The sequence below is a fragment of the Erinaceus europaeus genome, chromosome 1 (genome assembly GCF_950295315.1).
Source record: "Erinaceus europaeus chromosome 1, mEriEur2.1, whole genome shotgun sequence".
In the NCBI taxonomy this organism is placed as follows: domain Eukaryota; kingdom Metazoa; phylum Chordata; class Mammalia; order Eulipotyphla; family Erinaceidae; genus Erinaceus; species Erinaceus europaeus.
This window is the reverse complement of record NC_080162.1, coordinates 30,262,030-30,279,471: the sequence shown is the minus strand read 5'-3', so window position 1 is coordinate 30,279,471 and position 17,442 is coordinate 30,262,030. Positions and strand designations below refer to the sequence as shown.

The window sequence follows — 17,442 nt, the reverse complement described above, 5'->3', positions numbered from 1 at the left end:
CATTGAGTATTTCTGGGTAGTGTCAGCCCTGGACCCTTGAGGAAGGTGAAGGAACCCAAAGCAGGAATCTCTGTAGAGGCACTCAGTATTCCCACCTGCCACCCCAATCAAATAATTTTTTCTTATCAGCTTTCAGCAAGCAGTACCTATGGATGGTTCATAGGGGTGCCACTGAAAAGAAGGTGCAGGAATGGCAAGGAAATGTGAATGCACCAGAGAGGGGACCAGCTGTGCAAACTCTCTGGTAATATAACTCTCCTGCCACTTTTCTGTAGTTAGAAAATACATTAATATTAAATTTATTTTTATAAGACTGTGACTTTCAAAGCCAAATGTTTAATTACAGCACAATGCCTACACGTTTTAAAATGTTTTTTTTCTCTTCCATCTTACCAAAAACAAAAACAAAGAAGGACGCCTGTGTAGCACTGTGTGATCATCTGTAACTAATTCTGCCTGCCCTGTTTTGCTGTGATGTCAGTTACTGGACTTATCTGCAAGATGGTTTTGAGTCCTCGCTTTTCATTTAGCACTCAGCCAGGAAGTTTAAGATTGTTAGGAAGAAACTTTGGTTTTAGGAGTCAGTGGTAGTGCAGCGGGTTAAGAGCATGTGGGGCCAAGTGCAAGGACTAGTATAAGGATCCCGGTTCGAGCCCCCGGCTCCCCACCGGCAGGGGAGTCACTTCACAGGATGTGAAGCAGGTCTGCAGGTGTCTATCTTTCTCTCTCTCTCTGTCTTCCCCTCCTCTCTCCATTTCTTTCTGTCCTACCTAACAATGATGACATCAATAACAACAACAATAAAACAAGGGCAACAAAAGAGAAAATAAGAAAGAAAGAAACTTTGGTTTTACTGTCCTACTTCCATGACATATGATGTCAGAGGTCAGAACTATGTCAGTCTTCTCTCTTGATTCCCAAGTATCTCTGCTGGGGGAGTGGGGATTACTCCTCCATCTTCGCCACCATTACACCACTGTCACTGTGCTGGGCCTGTCGCCTCTGCTGTACTAGCTGTTTGTCCAGTTCCCGGAGCTGCTTCAGAAAGCCTCGATTGGGTAAGACACAGCGGTTCTTGGCCACTTGTTGGATAGCTTCCACCAGGGTCATGCTCCTGTGGATCATCAGGTAGGCCAGCACCAGAGTCGCTGACCGACTGCGGCCCATGACGCAGTGAACCAGGATCTTATCTGAAATGGAATGGGAGAGGAGGTACCAAATTATACTGGCAATAACTGTGTTCTTTACCTCCATGAAGTAGCTGGGGAAGTCAACTTCTGTTAATGATTCAGTAAAAATTAACTATATCAAATTTCAACTCTTGGTTACACTTCTCAAAATTCTGTCCAATGGAATGCAGTCTACACACACAGCACTTTGGTGGCACGCCAAAATATGAAGGTTATCTCCAGGTGAAAGCACACTGGAGACTGAGTCACAAGCTGAGCTAGCCACTGTTTCATAAAACACTGTTTTCACTTAAGAACAAATGTTAGGAAAATGATTACCAATTTGAACTTGGAAATTGGGCAGACTTTTTCTCAAAAGTGAACCTGTTAGACTGGGGAGTTAAAACCAGAAATTATGCAGACTTTCATACTTGAGGCTCTGAGGTCCCAGGTTCCATCTCTGGCACTATTATAAGCCAGAGGTTAACAGTGCTCTGGTAAAAAATAACGATAATAAAATAACAATAAATAAACCATTTTTTTTAGTGAGCTTGTCATGTCTAGGAAAAAAACTGACTCTATTTGTTGCCAGTATTAAAACACATGCCTTAAAACAAAACTTCAAATTTTGGAGGCTATAAATATTGAATATTACTATAAGATTGCTAGCTTACCAGTACTTTTAAATTTGTTTATATACAGAAACACACACATATGAGAGAGAGAATGACATATGTATATGAGAGAGAAGAGAGGGCCAGTGCAACACTTCAGCACATGTGATGCCAGAGATCAAACTCAGGATCTCATATTTGAAATTCAAAATTCTACCACTGGGGGTCAGGCGGTAGGGCAGTCGGTTAAGTGCACATGGTGCAAAGCGAAAGGACTGAAGTAAGGATCCCTGTTTGAGCCCCAGCTCCCCACCTGCAGAGGGGTCACTTCATAAGTGGTGAAGCAGGTCTGCAGGTGTGTGTTTTTCTCTCCTCCTCTCTGTCTTCCCCTCCTCTCTCCATTTCTCTCTGTCCTATCCAACAACAACGGCAGCAATGACAACAACAACAATAATAACAACGATAAACAACAAGGGCAACAAAAGGGAAAAAATAGCCTCCAGGAGCCGTGAATTCGTAGTGCAGGGACCAAGCCACAGCAATAATCCTGGAGGCAAAAAGAAAAAAAAAAAAACTACCACTGTGCCATCTCCCAGGCCACCTTGTCAATATATTTTAAGATATATTTTTTAGTGTTTATTTATTCCCTTTTGTTACCCTTGTTGTTTTATTGTTATAGTTGTTATTGTTATTGATGTCATCGTTGTTGGATAGGACAGAGAGAAGTGGAGAGAGGAGGAGAGGAAGATAGACACCTGCACACCTGCTTCACTACCTGTGAAGCGACTCCCTGCAGGTGGAGAGCTGGGGGGCTCGAAGCCGGATTCTTACGTGGGTCCTTGGGCTTTGCGCCACATGAGCTTAACCCGCTACACTACCACCGGACTCCCATTCTGAGATATTTCTGTTAAAATCTGTGGTGATATTAACAAATGTGTTTTTATAGGGTACAATGAAAAGCATCAACATTTAAAGTCTATATAACTCAGTAAACAGTAAATCGTTATTTTCCAAATGACCAATGAAGGATATTCTCATGTTGGTAGTACACCAGGTTAAGTGCACGTAGTATGAAGCACAAAAGCTCAAGGAACTGCGTCAGGATCCCGGTTCAAGACCCTGTCTCCCCACATACAGGGGCATTGATTCACATTGATTTTTTTTTTTTTTTTTTTTGGCTCCAGGGTTATTGCTGGGGTTTGGTGCCAGCACTACGAATCCACTGCTCCTGGAGGCCATTATTTTCCTTTTTGTTGCCATTGTTGTTTATTGTTGTTGTTATTATTGTTGTCATTGCTGTTGGATAGGACAGAGAGAAATGGAGAGAGGAGGGGAAGACAGAGAGGGGGAGAGAAAGACAGACACCTCCAGACCTGCTTCACCGCCCGTGAATGACTCCCCGGCAGGTGGGGAGCCCGGGGCTGGAACTGGGATCCTTATGCCGGTCCTTGCTCTTTGCACTTAACCCGCTGCGCTAACTCCCCGCCCCCTGAGGCGTCTTTCTCTCTATCTTCCACTCTGCTCTCAATTTCTCTCTCTCCTATATTTTCAAAAAGTGGGAAAAAATGGCCTCCAGGAGCAATGGATTTGTAGTGCAGGCACCGAGCCCTAGTGATAACTCTGGAGAGAAAAAAAAAAAAGGATATTTTTACATATTACTAATCTTTATCAATATAGTTTCAGGTTCTTCATCATAACTAACCTTTGAAAGCCTATCATTTGTCAAGTTTTAGTGTAATAGCAAAGAATACCACAATTACCTTTAAAAAAAAACTGTAAAAGTTCCCTCTAACCAAAACAACATATAACAACAGAATGAATGCAGAAACTGATGTGAAAATAACAACTGAATCCATTTGAGTATATATAATTGAGCAAAATATTTTATCTAATTTCATCTTTGATACAGACTTTAATAGTATGTCTTTACCAGTGGCATCTGGTTAAGTATACACATTACAGTGCACAAGGAACCAGGTTCAAGCCACCCGTCCCCACCTACAAGGGGAAAGCTTCATGAGTAGTGAAGCAGTATTGTGGGTGTCTCTCTATCTCCCCTTCCCTCTCAATTTCTGTCTCTATCACATTAAAAAAAAGAGGGGGATCGGGCGGTGGCACAGTGGGTTAAGCGCATGTGGTGCAAAGCTCAAGGACCGGCGTAAGGGCTCCCTACCTGCAGGGGAGTCGCTTCACAGGCGGTGAAGCAGGTCTGCAGGTGTCTTTCTCTCCCCCTCTCTGTCTTCCCCTCCTCTCTCCATTTCTCTCTGTCCTATCCAACAACATCAACAATGGTAATAATAATAACCATGAGGCTACAACAAGGGCAACAAAAGGGGGAAAAAATGGCCTCCAGGAGCGGTGGATTCATGGTGCAGTCACCGAGCCCAGCAATAACCCTGGAGGAGAAAAAAAGAGAGAGAGAGAGAGAGTATGTCATACCATTCTTGCTTTTCAGCTAGGGGAATAGGCTAGAGAGCTGTCTGAGGTCACCCAGAAAGCTGATACCATCACTAGAAATAGTTCAAAATAACAATGTTATTGAGCTCCTACTCTCTGCTGGTTACTACTCTGGGGCCAGAGAAAGTAATGAAATCAACCTCTCTGGTCATCACCACCACTGCCACCAGCACCACCCAAGTATCCAAGTGGCTACCCTTCCCTGTAGTTGTGGGATTGCTCTGCTGGGACTGAGCTGGTTGGGGCAGCTTAAGCAGTGTGACCTGTCCCTGAGCCTCAGAAGAATCACCAAGGAGACACTCATGGACATCACTGAGTTGATGGAACACCAGTAGGATATGAAAACTTCTTGGCAAAGAACACTTGTGAATAGATAAGTTTCTCCTGGCTTTCGACCCTGCTTCTTCATCTTCCTAAAAGGACCATGCTCAAGAGAATGGTTATGGTCAGCATCTGCAGCAGATGGAAATCTCCAAGAGGCCTGCTTGAATGGGTTGATACTGAAAACCAACAAAAAGCACTCAACAATGACGTCTCCAAACACACAGTGCCTGGCTCAGAGACATGCTCCATAAAGAACAACTAATTTGAAGGTCCGGGAGATAGATAGTGTAGGGGTAACATTCAGGATTCCCACAAGTTTAACCATGAAGCCCTCAAATCCCATCCTCCGTGTAGCTGAATCACCAGAATACAGCCCAGCACCTTTTTCTTGCATACCTTAGCCTAAAAGATCAGAAAGCAGCACCCTGCTTCTAGATTACTGTGTTGGATTTGGGGAGGGGGGCAGCCTGCCCCCAGGCATGCACCCAGCAAGACTGTCCGGCTCCTAGAGTGGAATGTTTGCCTCTGCCATTCTAATCCCCACAGGCTGTTCCAGAGGCTGCCTGGCTCCTTGCCAGCTCTGCTGATAACTAAAACGTTCCTTCCTCTCCTGGCAAAAAGGGTAATTGTTTCTGTCATGACTAAATACTGGAAACAGACAAAAGCTGTAGTTTATTAAGTCTTTGGAGAACCCGAAGTCTGTTAAGTGGGAGGAGGGGAAGAGGATAAATGGGGGAAGGAAGATGGAAGAGGTAGAGAGAGAGGGAAAAAGATGGTGAGGGTGGGGATAGGGGTGATGGTAGAGGTGGTGGGAGTGGGGATGGTCTGCTCCAGCAGGAGCTCCTCGGGCTGAATTTTGTTTTTGTAACAACAGCATTTATGCCGGCCTTGGTAGGTTTCTTGAGGGTAAAGAGCCTGTTTTCAGACCTTTGGGTCATTGCTTTCTTTGATATTCAGGCCTGCTAAGCACCATCCCTCCAGGCCAGCACAGGGTAGTGAGAAACTGCTCAAGGAGACCAAGGAAGGCTGCACAGGGTCAGTTTCCAGCATGGCCCATCTCAGAGAAACTAGAAACTCCTGATGAATTCAACACCAGTCAGGCTCAGAATCTAAGTGAAGGTTAAATCTATTGCTTAGGTTGCCATTTTCTAGATTAGTGACTTTCAAACTTTTTTTTTGAAACAAAGAGAACAAAAATCCACAGTTAGCATGTACATAGTCTTGCCCAATGTCTTCTAAGTGCATTTCTATGCATTTCAGTGTAGTCCATTCTCAACAATGCACTGAGGTATATAAAATTAGTATTTCAGTTTTTTGTAATAGATAATTTACATGATTTCCATACTCCAGGTCATTTTCTTCATTCAGACAGACAGAGAGAAAGAGAAATACCACAGCACCAGGACCTCCATAGGGTCAAAGGACTTCCCATTGTGGTGTAGGGAGTTAAACTTGGGCCACTTCTATGGCAAGGCACACACCTAGCCAATGAGCTATCTTTCCAACTCCTTACATTTTACAGAGTAAGTAAATGAGGGAGTGGGTAGTGGCGCACCTGACTGAGCACACACATTACTATGCACAAGGGCCCTGGTTCAAACCCTGGTCCACACCTGCATGGGGGATACTTCATGAGCCATGAAATAATGCTGCAGGTGTCTGTCTCTCTTCCTCTTAATTTCCCTCTCCCCTCTCAGTTTCTGTCTGTCTTTATCCAAAATAAATTCTTTTGCCTCCAGGGTTACTGCTGGGACTTGGTGCCTACACTATGAATCCACTGCTCCTGGAGATTATTTTTTCCCGTTTTTTGCCCTTGTTGCTTATCATGTCGTCGTCATCATCATTGTTATTGTTGTTGTCGTTGTTGGATAGGACAGAGAGAAATTGAGAGAAGAGGGGAAGACAGAGAGGGGCAGAGAAAGACAGAAATCTACAGACCTGCTTCACCACTTGCAAAGCACACCCCTACAGGTGGGGAGCTGGAGGCTCAAAGGAATCCTTGAGCCAGTCCTTGCGCTTAGACCCACATGTGATTAACCCACTGCGCTACCACCTGGCCCCCCAAAATAATTTTTTTTTTATTTATATTTATTTATTTATTTTCCCTTTTGTTGCCCTTGTTTTTTTATTATTGTTGTTGTAGTTATTATTGTTGATGTCATCGTTGTTAGATAGGACACAGAGAAATGGAGAGAGGAGGGGAAGACAGAGAGGGGGAGAGGAAGACAGACACCTGCAGACCTGCTTCACCGCCTGTGAAGCGACTCCCCTGCAGGTGGGGAGCCAGGGGTTTGAACCAGGATCCTTAAGCCGGCCCTTGCACTTTGTTCCACGAGCACTTAACCCGCTGCACTACCGCCTGACTCCCAAAATATTTTTTTTAAAAGAAAGACAAACAGGAAGTAAATGAAGTGGAGAAAAATGACTTGTCCTAACCTCACAACTACTAAGTGGCAGAACCATGGTTTAAGTTCAGGGTACCTGATACAAAGTTGGAGCTCTTAATTAAATGCTACGTGGAATCACAAATTTGCATGAGACAACACTTTTACAGGTTCATACATACTTGTGCTACATGCAAAACATGTTAATATTTTCAATTCTTTTTCTAATCTACTCAACACAAAAAAAATAAATGCTGGCTGCATCCTTTAAATTGATTTTTCTTAAATGACTTTATTTTGGATAGAAACAGAGAGAAATTGGGGAGCAGACAGAGAAGGAGAGAAAAAAAAGACATTCATTAAGGTTCTCTCCTTGCAGTTGGGGACTGAGGTCTTGAACCCAGGTTCTTGCACATTGTAACATGTGCCACTGCTCAGCTTTCCATTAAAGTGACTTTATGGCCTACTGATAGAGCACAATCTATGTTTGAAAAAAAAAAAGGTGATCTCAATTTTATTTTTAAAATTAATTAATTAATTAGTTAATTGGATAATGACAGCCAGAAATCGAAGAGGAAGGGGTAGACAGAGAGGGAGAGAGAAAGAGAGACACCTGCAGACCTGCCTGTTCACTCGCAAAGCTTTCCCCCTGCAGGTGGAAAATGTGGGCTCGAACCTGGGCCCTTGAGCACTGTAACATGTGCGCTCAACCAGGTGTGCCACCACCCGGCTCCAGTGATCTCAATTTTAAAAATTGCTATTTAGGAACAGTGTATTGTACCAAAACAAAAGGCTCTAGGGAGGGAGGATAGGAAGAAGACTCCGGGGAGGCTATTACATAATGAAAGTGTATGCATATGTCAATGATTGCATTGTAAAGCATTAACCCCCTCAATTAAAAAATGTAATTTTTATGTTAATTAAATTTTACTCAAAAAAATTCTCTTTGGTCTTTGTCAAAAAGTGAGTTCTCAAAATATTATGAAGCTATTACTCAACTGTATGTTTTCATTGAAGACCTAAGGGTAGTCCTCTGTCACTCAAATCAGACAGAGGCCAAGCTTAATGTCTCTTTCTGTGCCCCTTTCCCCTCTCTCACTCACCCCCCATCTCCAAACTTGGCTTATGCACATGGCAAACCAGCGCACTCCCCATGTGAGCTGTTTTGCTGCCCAGGCGCACACTTTTGTAAGCAAACTCCTTTCTTGATTTTGGGAAGTGCTTTATTATTATTATTATTATTTTTTACTCACTACCTTGAAACCTGCTATTCTCAGCAGGGTATAAAGACATACTTCTTAACAAACAGTTGTGGGAATGTATAAAGTCTCAGAAAAGGTGTACAGTGTGTTTTGAACTGTCAGGAAGGCAGGTTGGTATGTGCTGCAGTGGACCAGGAGACTTAAAACACCCTGGAAATCTAGGGGGGTTAAAGCATAAAAGCACTAGAGAATCAACTTCCTCTTCAAAAAGAGACTTTACTTATTTATTTATACCTACCTTATACATAATAGATTTCAAGATAACAAGAAAGCTGTGGGCTATCTATTTAAAAAAGAAAGAAAGGAAAGCAGTAGTACTAATATCTGATCTTTAGAGCCATGTGATATCTGCTTTGGGATTTCTTAGACAATTTCATTACATTAAAGCTGCACTAATTCACCTCTGTGGAAGCCGCACCAGGAGCAGTTAAGGCAATATGAATGTGGTTCCCATGATAGCATTTTGTCAGCAATTCTCTTCTGATGAAGAATGAGAAGTTCTGTTGTTTCTGATTCTGTGGCCAGCTAGATCGCCTAACCTTCCATGATATTGTGTGACCTTTTAGACAGTAGATGCTCAAAATAAGGACAAAGGATTCTTAAGAGAGGTCTGAGTGACAGAGATTTCTAGATGGCCTCCGATTAGTTCTGTGATTTGATGTCAGTTGTCTTCTCTAGTCATTTTCTCAGCTCTCTCAGGACAGGATTCTGGACTAAATTACCTCTACAATTTTTCAGAGGTGACTGAGATTGCTAGGGGAGTCCTTCTGGAAGGATCAAATCAGGGTAGAATAGTACTAAGTGTGGGTCCTCTGGGACTGATTACAGATCTCAAGTACAGCTCAGGAGCATCACAAGGAATATTTTTTAAAGAAAGTAAGCAAGATTGGCTATGAGGGGCATAGGTTGGAAACAGTTTGCACTGAGCTGAAATCAGTTTGAAAGACAGGAAAAGGGGAGGTAGACTGCATAATGGTTATGCAAGGAGACTTTTATTCCTGAGGCTCCAGTGTCCCAGGTTCAATCTTCCACAGCACTATGAACCAGAGCTGAACAGTGCTCTGGGGAAAAAAAAAAAAAAAAAAAAGAGACAGGCAAGGAAAGCAAAATGCCTTCCCTTTTGTCCAGGCTGTCCATCAACACCTCTTACATAAAGGGTATAATAAGAAACACATGAGTGGGACTGACTTTGAAATGCCATAGTAGTATGTCCCTGGTTTTCTAATGTATGACTAGTCACAGCCAGGCCACCCACTGCATGTGGTATGAAAGCTGAGCACATGTTGTCTTCATGATATAAAGTCTGTGACCATGCCATTGCTGAGCTAAAAAGCATTTTATTTCCTTACTCTGCTATAACAGGTCACAAACCGACAGCCATTGGGTTTATTTTGTTTGGCCTTTTGCAACATTTTAAGAAATTTTCAGTTTGTTGCCAAAACTTACACACTGACTAATTTTATAGTAAAATCCAGATTGAAGACTTTTCCTGAAAAGTTAGGACTACTACATTGGCATTGACTCTTACAAGAGAAACAGTGGTTGGGACTAACAGCTGCCCTCTTGGAGGGGATATGGGGCTCTCTACTTAGCCACAAGTGCCGTCCCCCACACCTATACCCCACTACCGTACACATGGCAGCGTCATTTGTTCAAGGTCTCTGTTTCATTCTATAAAGTTTTAGTTGATTTGAACTTTAGACTTGAGTATGTCTTCAGATATACAAGTGCAAAGGGCACTACAAAGAGCACCCATCTCCCACCTGGAAATCTGTTTATGTCCTATTCCCCATCTTCAGCCAATTGGTCTAGTCCCACACCTCCATCTACCCATTCTATACCTTGCAGCTTCTCTGATCTTCATATGTATACTCTTCCTTCTTGATCCTGTCTTTGTTAGGTGCTTTCAACTACCTGGCCTGGCAGTCACAAGCCTCACCAACCTAATATCTCCTCCACATGGAAGCTCTGTGATCTGTCCATGCCTCAGTTTATGACTTGAGAGCCCCATTCTTTCCTAATCTGGCAGTAGGGGCAGACTCTAAAATGACAAGCCAGGAACTGAAAACAAGCTGTTGTGTGAGTATATCTTACTAGTTCAAAGTTGGAATGTCTTTTTTCCTTTTATTTTTTCCTTTTGGGATTGGAAACTTTATTTTGATGATGTGCACATGCTGGTGTGGTTATGTGCTTCATGGCGCACGACCTCTCTTTATCAAACACATCTGAGAGCCTGCTGTGCACCAAGTTCTAGGCTAAGTGCTTGATGTGCGTTACTGCTGATCCTCATTATAACCTTTCAAGGTAAATATTTTCATTGCCAGATGGGGAAACCATGGCTCAGCGAAATCATATCATTATTAAGTTGTGTGGTATGAATTTGAACCCAGTCCTGTCTGTTCCAAAGCCTGCCAAGCCCCTTCCATTAAGGAGAAGATGGAAGATATAGTGATAGCAAATGAGCACATTAAACAGAAACTGAAGGACTGGGTTGTTGTAGCCCCCCGCCCCTATGTCAAATATGTTTTCAATTAACTTCAAATGTTCTCAGGCAAATTTTACCTCATGGTGATGAGTCAGAATCCAGTTGCTTTTTGATCCTGTTTTGAAACCCAGAATATGCATAACAAAAAGATGATCCAGAAATAGATTCATAAAAGGACAGGCATTCCCTAATGTAGACACACTCCAGCACTGTGATTTTTTTTTTAATCACTGTAATATTACTTTCAGAACCCAAATAATGACGAACTGTTGGTGCCTATGAATGATTGTGAGGCCAGGGGCACCTTGGGACTGAAGGCCTGGAAATAGCCAGCAGACACCGCTGCTGAGGCATAGCTGTAACGTGCAAGATCCTCAAGCAGGCCAGTCGCTCAGTCAGTGAGTCTTGTGATCCCAATCTCTTGTGACAAGAAAGGCTTTTAGTAACTGGATACACTTAATTATGTGATGGTCCCATGAAGAGGTGTGACACATGGGGCTGAAGTCAGAGCACAGATTAAGGGGCTGAAGTCAGAGTACAGATTAGGGACTTGAAGTCCTTTTGGCCTCTGGAGAATGCCACTGAAATACACCCTACAGCAAGAACTACATATTGTCTTACCCTGATGCATGCCTAACCTGTACCCTTCTCTTTCAAAATAGCCTTGAAGTCTTTCTCTGTTCAAGAACTAGTGAGATTTAAAAGAATTCGTCTTAGGAAATTTGGACATTAGAGGTGCAAAACTCAGACTCAATTTTCGCCTTCCATTTGGAAAGACTACGTTGTCCCCACTACGGGTGACAGTGAAGGGAAAAGGGAAAGCATGGCTTGGTTGGTTGACAGGGAATTTGAAGACTCTGTACGTTGCTACTCAAGTCAGCTCTCCAGAGTCTTCTGACTTTGAAACCCTTGTAGAGTGTGAACCCCCGCTGCAGTGCTCAGCTGCAGTCCCAGCGGTTCTGAGGATGGCTTATTCTTTACAGAAGAGAGATGCACACTAAAAACTTCTCCTCTGTACTCAGTCAAGGCCTGAACCCAATCAGCAAGCAACGGCTCCTGGCATCTCGGGACTCAAATACTTTCAAATCTACCATAGGCAACGCAACCCCCAACCCAGTCGGGAAAGGTTTGAGGAGCTGAGGGCGCTCAGCAACCAAGGACCAATTGGTTGCGAGTTTGAGGGCGGGGCGCGGCGCTTGCTGGGGGGCGGTGGGTGGGGCGCGGGCTGGGGCACAGCACGAGCTGTGGGCAGGGCGCATACTGTAGGTTGTGGGCGGGGCTCGGGTTGTGGGCGGGGCGCATACTGTGGGTGGTGGGCGGGGCGCATACTGTGGGTGGTGGGCGGGGCGCGGGTTGTGGGCGGGGCGCATACTGTGGGTGGTGGGCGGGGCTCGGGTGGTGGGCGGGGCGCATACTGTGGGTGGTGGGCGGGGCTCGTGCTGTGGGCGGGGCGCGGGCTGGCCTCAGGACACTTAACTGTTTTCTGAGGTGAGCGCAGTGTCAATAAAAGCCGCGGCTGAATAGAAGAAAACGCTGAGGTCGAAGGTAGGCAGATCGTCAGCCTCGACACCGTGGTACTCGATGGCCATGTCGCGGTAATAGTCAGGCCCGGTGTCCACGTTCCAGCGACCGTGGGCGGCGTTCAGCACGTGCGTGAAGCCCGCCTTCTGCAGGCTGTAGCGGTCCAGCGCCGTCGCCCTGTGCACAAGGGGGAGAAGCTGGTGCGAGGCAGCAAGTGGGCTGCACCACAGCTTGGGGCTGGGGAGATTTGGGAGGCCTCTCACGGTTTCTCCCACCTAATCTGATAAAGACTCGCCACTTCCTCTAGGCTAAAGCCCTGTTTTTACTGACCCTGAGGAAGTTGAGGGAGGGTCGGGAGCGTGGGGTAGGTGAGCTAGTAGTCATTCTGTGGTCCATTCATTCTTTTATCATTCAAATAGAGGAACACTTGGAGATGGACAATATCGTGGTCTCCTGCCACATTACCTCAGAGGTCACCGGAATTGCCTGTTCATCAAGCAAAGTACAGTGTAAAAGACAGGACCACCTTGGTGCGTGTGGTGCGGAACTATACATTGTAATCTTAAAATATTGACACCCCCGGCTCCCCGCCTGCAGGGGGTCGTCTCACAAGCGGTGAAGCAGGTCTGCAGGTGTCTTTCTCCCCTCTCTGTCTTCCCCTCCTCCTCTCTTGATTTCTCTCGGTCCTCTCCAACAACGATGACATCAATGACAATGACAACAATAATAATCACAACAATATAATAAACAACAAGGGCAACGGAAGGGAAAAAATAGCTTCCAGGAGCAGTGGATTCATGGTGAAGGCACTGAGCCCCAGAGATAAACCTGGAGGATATATATATATATATATCCCACTATTAACCATAATAAAAAAATGGAGTAGAGAGAGAAGACCACCTCTCTCTAGATGTTTATTGGATGTGGAGGCTGAGGATTTAATGACTGGTTTAAGACTAGTCTTTCAGAGCAGAGTATTTGACTGGGGTTGAGCAAACTGTTGATATCCATGGGATTGGTGAACAAACACCTTGCAAAGCTTTCCCTTTGTGAAGCCTAGTTGGACAGAGCATTGTTCTGAGGAGAACTCTTGGAATAGTCTATTGTTTGACTTGATTTCAAGGAGGTTCCTGAAGCAGCAGTGAATTTTTTTTTTTGCCTCCAGGGTTATTGCTGGGACTCAGTACCTGCACTACAAATCCACTGCTCCTGGAGGCTATTTTTTCCCTTTTGTTGCCCATGTTGTTTATGGTTGTTGTGGTTGTTGTTGAGTAGGACAGAGAGAAATGGAGAGAGGAGGGGAAGACAGAGAGGGGGAGAGAAAGACACCTGCAGACCTGCTTCACCGCCTGTGAAGTGATTCCCCTGCAGGTGGGGGGTGGGGGCTCCAACCACGATTCTTTCGCTGGTCCTTGTGATTCGCCATGTGCACCTCACCCTCTACACTACCGTCCAGCCTCCAGCAGTGAACTTATTTACTGGTTTATAGACATATTTCTAGACTAGAATTTCCAGGATCAAAGTGTAAAGTTATGTTGAATTAGTTTCTCTTAGAGTTTGAGGCAGAGATAGGTTGTGAGAAGAAATAGGATTAGGGGGAGTCGCGCGGTAACTAGCTGGTTAAGAGCACATGGCGGCAAAGCCCAAGGACTGCTGTAAGAATCCCGGTTGGAGCCCCTGGCTCCGCACCTATAGGGGAGTCTCTTCACAGGCGGTGAAGCAGGTCTGCCCCTCTCTGTCTTCCCTCCTCTCTCCATTTCTCTCTGTCCTATCTAACAATGACATCAATAACAACAATAACTACAACAACAATAAGAAAACAAGGACAACAAAAGGGAAAATAAAAAAAGAAATAGGATTAGGGTGTGTGTGTATGTATACATGCACGTACACACTTTATGGCAAGGAGATCTTTGGGCCTGTTTGGTACAGGCATCTTTCCTTGGTGATGAGAAAGGGGGGTAAGAACACACTAAGTCAGAGAAGTAGCACAACTGATGGGATATAAGCTGGAGGTAATGAAGGTTTTTCAGGAAAGGATTATTTCCTATAATAAGTCATTTATCCTCAAATAATAATTTAGAACCTGTTGTGTGGCAGGCACTGTCTTGGGTGCTGATGATTTACAATAATAATGAACAGAATAGTCAAAAACTCTCTGGAAGCTTAGATTCTTATGGGGGGCAAATACACAACAAACAGTGCAGTGTAGGATGTCTGCATTATAATGGTAAGGTACTCAGGAAAGTCCTCTGAGGGGGAGGTGGCATTTAAGTAAAGACTGAGGAATGAGAAGTTGGTAAGCAGGAGGAGAACTAGAAAAAAAAAGTGTTTCATTCAGGCAGAGGGAATAGTAAATGCTAAGAATGGCATTCTCCGGGAGGTGGCAGAGTGGATAAAGCATTGGGACTCTTAAGCATGAGGTCCTGAGTTTAATCCACGGCAGCACATGTACCAAAATGATGTCTGGTTCTTTGTCTCTCCCCTCCTACTTTCTCATTAATAAATAAAATCTTTAAAGAAAAGAAAAGAAAAGAAAATGCTAAGAATGGGAAGGAAACTACCCTTGTGGTAGCAAGGGGAATAATGGTACAAGAGGAAATTGTAGGTGGAGATTGATTGGGTTGTAGTGAGCCTTGTAGGCTACAGGAAAGATTTTGGATTTTGGATTTTGTTCTTATGGTGGAAGCCCACATGCCACAGAGAAATTAAAGGAAGAGATCATCATAGTTTACTTTCCTTCCTTCCTTTCTTTCTTTCTTTCTTTCTTTCTTTTTTTCTTTCTTTCCTTCTTTCTTCCTTCCTTTTTGCCTCCAGTGTTATTGATGGGGCTTGGTGCCTGCACTACGAATCCACTGCTCCTGGAGGCCATTTTTTTCCATTTCTGTTGCCCTTGTTATTTTTTTTTATTGTTGTTATTGCTGCTTTTGTTGTTGTTGGATAGAACATAGAAATCAAGAGAGGGGGAAGACAGACAGGGGGAGAGAAAGATAGACACCTGTAGACTTGCTTCACTGCTTGTGAAGCAACTTCCCTGCAAGAGGGGAGTCAGGGGCTCAAACCAGGATCCTTGCCCTTCATGCTATGTATGCCCAACCCACTGCCCTATGTCCCGCCCCCCACATAGTTTGCTTTTTTTTAAAGATTGATTTGGTTTTGGAATTTTTTTTAAAGATTGGTGGGTGTGTGGAGATGAATTGAAGAGGCATACAAAAATAGAAGCAGAAACTTCTCACAACTCCTTGCAGATGTATAGGAAAGACAAGAAGGTGGCTTAGACTATAGTGATATCACAACAAGACTTGCTGATTGGGATTGGGGCAGAGAGGAAGGGACTGGTTTGTCCAGAACATAGAATGTGGGGAGAAAATAGAAAAGTTCAGAGGAGGAATATGGGATTTGATCCCATATTTGATGCAACGATCTGGATTGCGGGGAGGGGTCAACGAGACTTTTCGATAGTGTTTGAGGAAGGCTTACACCATGTGTGTTTTTAAGACATCTTCTTCATAAGCACAAGGGTCAGTCTATAGTTCAGGAAAGCAGTTATATGGGTTTGGAACCCTAACAGTAAGATACTAGAAGTGGCATTTTGCTTCAGCTGAGTACTCATCTTAAGGCCACTGTGTAAAAAAGAGTGAATAAGAGTGATCATACTGATTGCCAATATGAATCAATACCTTGTGTGGAGAGGAGTCCTACACTAGAAATACATGCTGTGCTCCTCTGGCCAAAGACCCCTCATCTATTCCTTGCTTCTCACAACTGTTTGCATGCCATGAAAAGAATCACAGTGGCACAGTTTAAGAAAGAGGCCCTTAACCAGGATCTGGAGAAAATTTGGGGGCTGCCCATGGTTTCTTCCACCACGTTCAGTAAATAAAGATTAGTCATTGAAATGAAGGGCTTTCTTACTCCAAGCCCTGATTTTACTCATTTCTTGACCACCTGTGGAAGCGGAAGGGTTGGAGCACAGAGTGGGTGAGCTACCCAGAGGCCTGAGTCTTTGGCCACCCCTCTCCCTGATTAGTTTGCCAGTGACTGGTGCTAAGTTGTATGTAAACTTGGAGGTTCAGCACATAGGTTTTCTGTTTATTTTAGGTACCATTCAGCAAGTGAAATCATTAGTTGTGGTTGTGTTTAGGCAAGAGACACCTGAACACAGACCTGTAACTTGTAGAAACATTTGCAAACAGTCCAGTGAAGCTGAGATGGGGAAGCAGGGAGTTCTGCTCTGGTTTTTGGTACTGCCATCCTAACTGTAGAACATATTCTGCTTTCAATTTTTCCTCAGAAAGGTCTGCTTTTCATTTTTCTTCTTGTTACAAAGTATGTATACAACTAACATTATGCTTTTGGGATGGAAATCTGTGCTCAATTAAAACTTCCACTAATGCAGTCTATCTTGCTGAGTAGCAATCAGCCTCACTTTGAGGTTGAGCTCAGTGGAAAAATTAAAATTAACTGTCCTTGACAGGAAGTTCCTACCCACCATAAAGACTGTTCTCTCTGGGTTTCAACATAATCAAATGGCAGTTTGAATAAATAACAATTTGCACTTTGCTGCTTTTGGAGTCAAGGATTAGGGGGAAAATGCAATAAGACTCAGAGCCTGACACTTCCACATTGCCCCAACAGAGCTGTTTTTTTTTTGTTTGTTTCTTTGTTTTTGTTTTCTACCAGGGCTTTGTCAGGGCTTCACACCTGCTTGATTTCACTGCTTCTGGAATCCTGTTTTCCCCAGAGAGAGGGAGAAGAGAGATACCACACTAAGCTCAACCAGTTGTGAAGCTTCCCCTTTGCATGGTGCTCCCATGTGGTGGCCAAGGGCTCAAACCCAGGTCCTTGCACATGGTAAGGCCTCCAGAACTGTTTTAAACTGTATGAAAGGAGGTATAAGGGACTGGGTAGATAGCATAATGGTTAGACGAGACTTCCATGCCTGAGGCTCTGAGGTTTTAGTATCACCATAAACTCGCAATATTCTGGCAAAAAAACAAAACAAACATAACCCCCCAAAACAACAAACAAACAGCAGCACCGAAGGAAGGGAAAGAGTTCACAGAGAGGATTGGATATCTGAAATTCATTGTAGGTTTTCTGGATGCTGTGGCTATCTGGATGGAGAAGGAGAGGTAGTGTCTTCATACACCACTAAGGGGATTTCTCCCTAGCTTTGTTTACTCAGTGTTATTTGAGGGCTCAGAGATTATCCATAGCAAAATG

General features: G+C 44.0%; 1 protein-coding gene across 5 annotated transcripts in view; it reads right to left on the bottom strand.

Moving 5' to 3' along the window:
* Positions 1-827: 827 nt before the first annotated feature.
* DUSP29 (dual specificity phosphatase 29) overlaps positions 828-17,442 on the bottom strand; it is a 92,963-nt gene continuing 76,348 nt past the window's right edge. For all 5 annotated transcript variants that reach the window (XM_060171322.1, XM_060171426.1, XM_060171486.1 and 2 more), the window contains 2 exons: positions 12,173-12,393; positions 828-1,190 (listed from right to left, as the gene is read on the bottom strand). In XM_060171322.1, the coding sequence (XP_060027305.1) occupies positions 946-1,190; positions 12,173-12,393 (466 nt within the window). In that variant the 3' untranslated portion in view covers positions 828-945. The remainder of the gene's footprint in view (positions 1,191-12,172; positions 12,394-17,442) is intronic.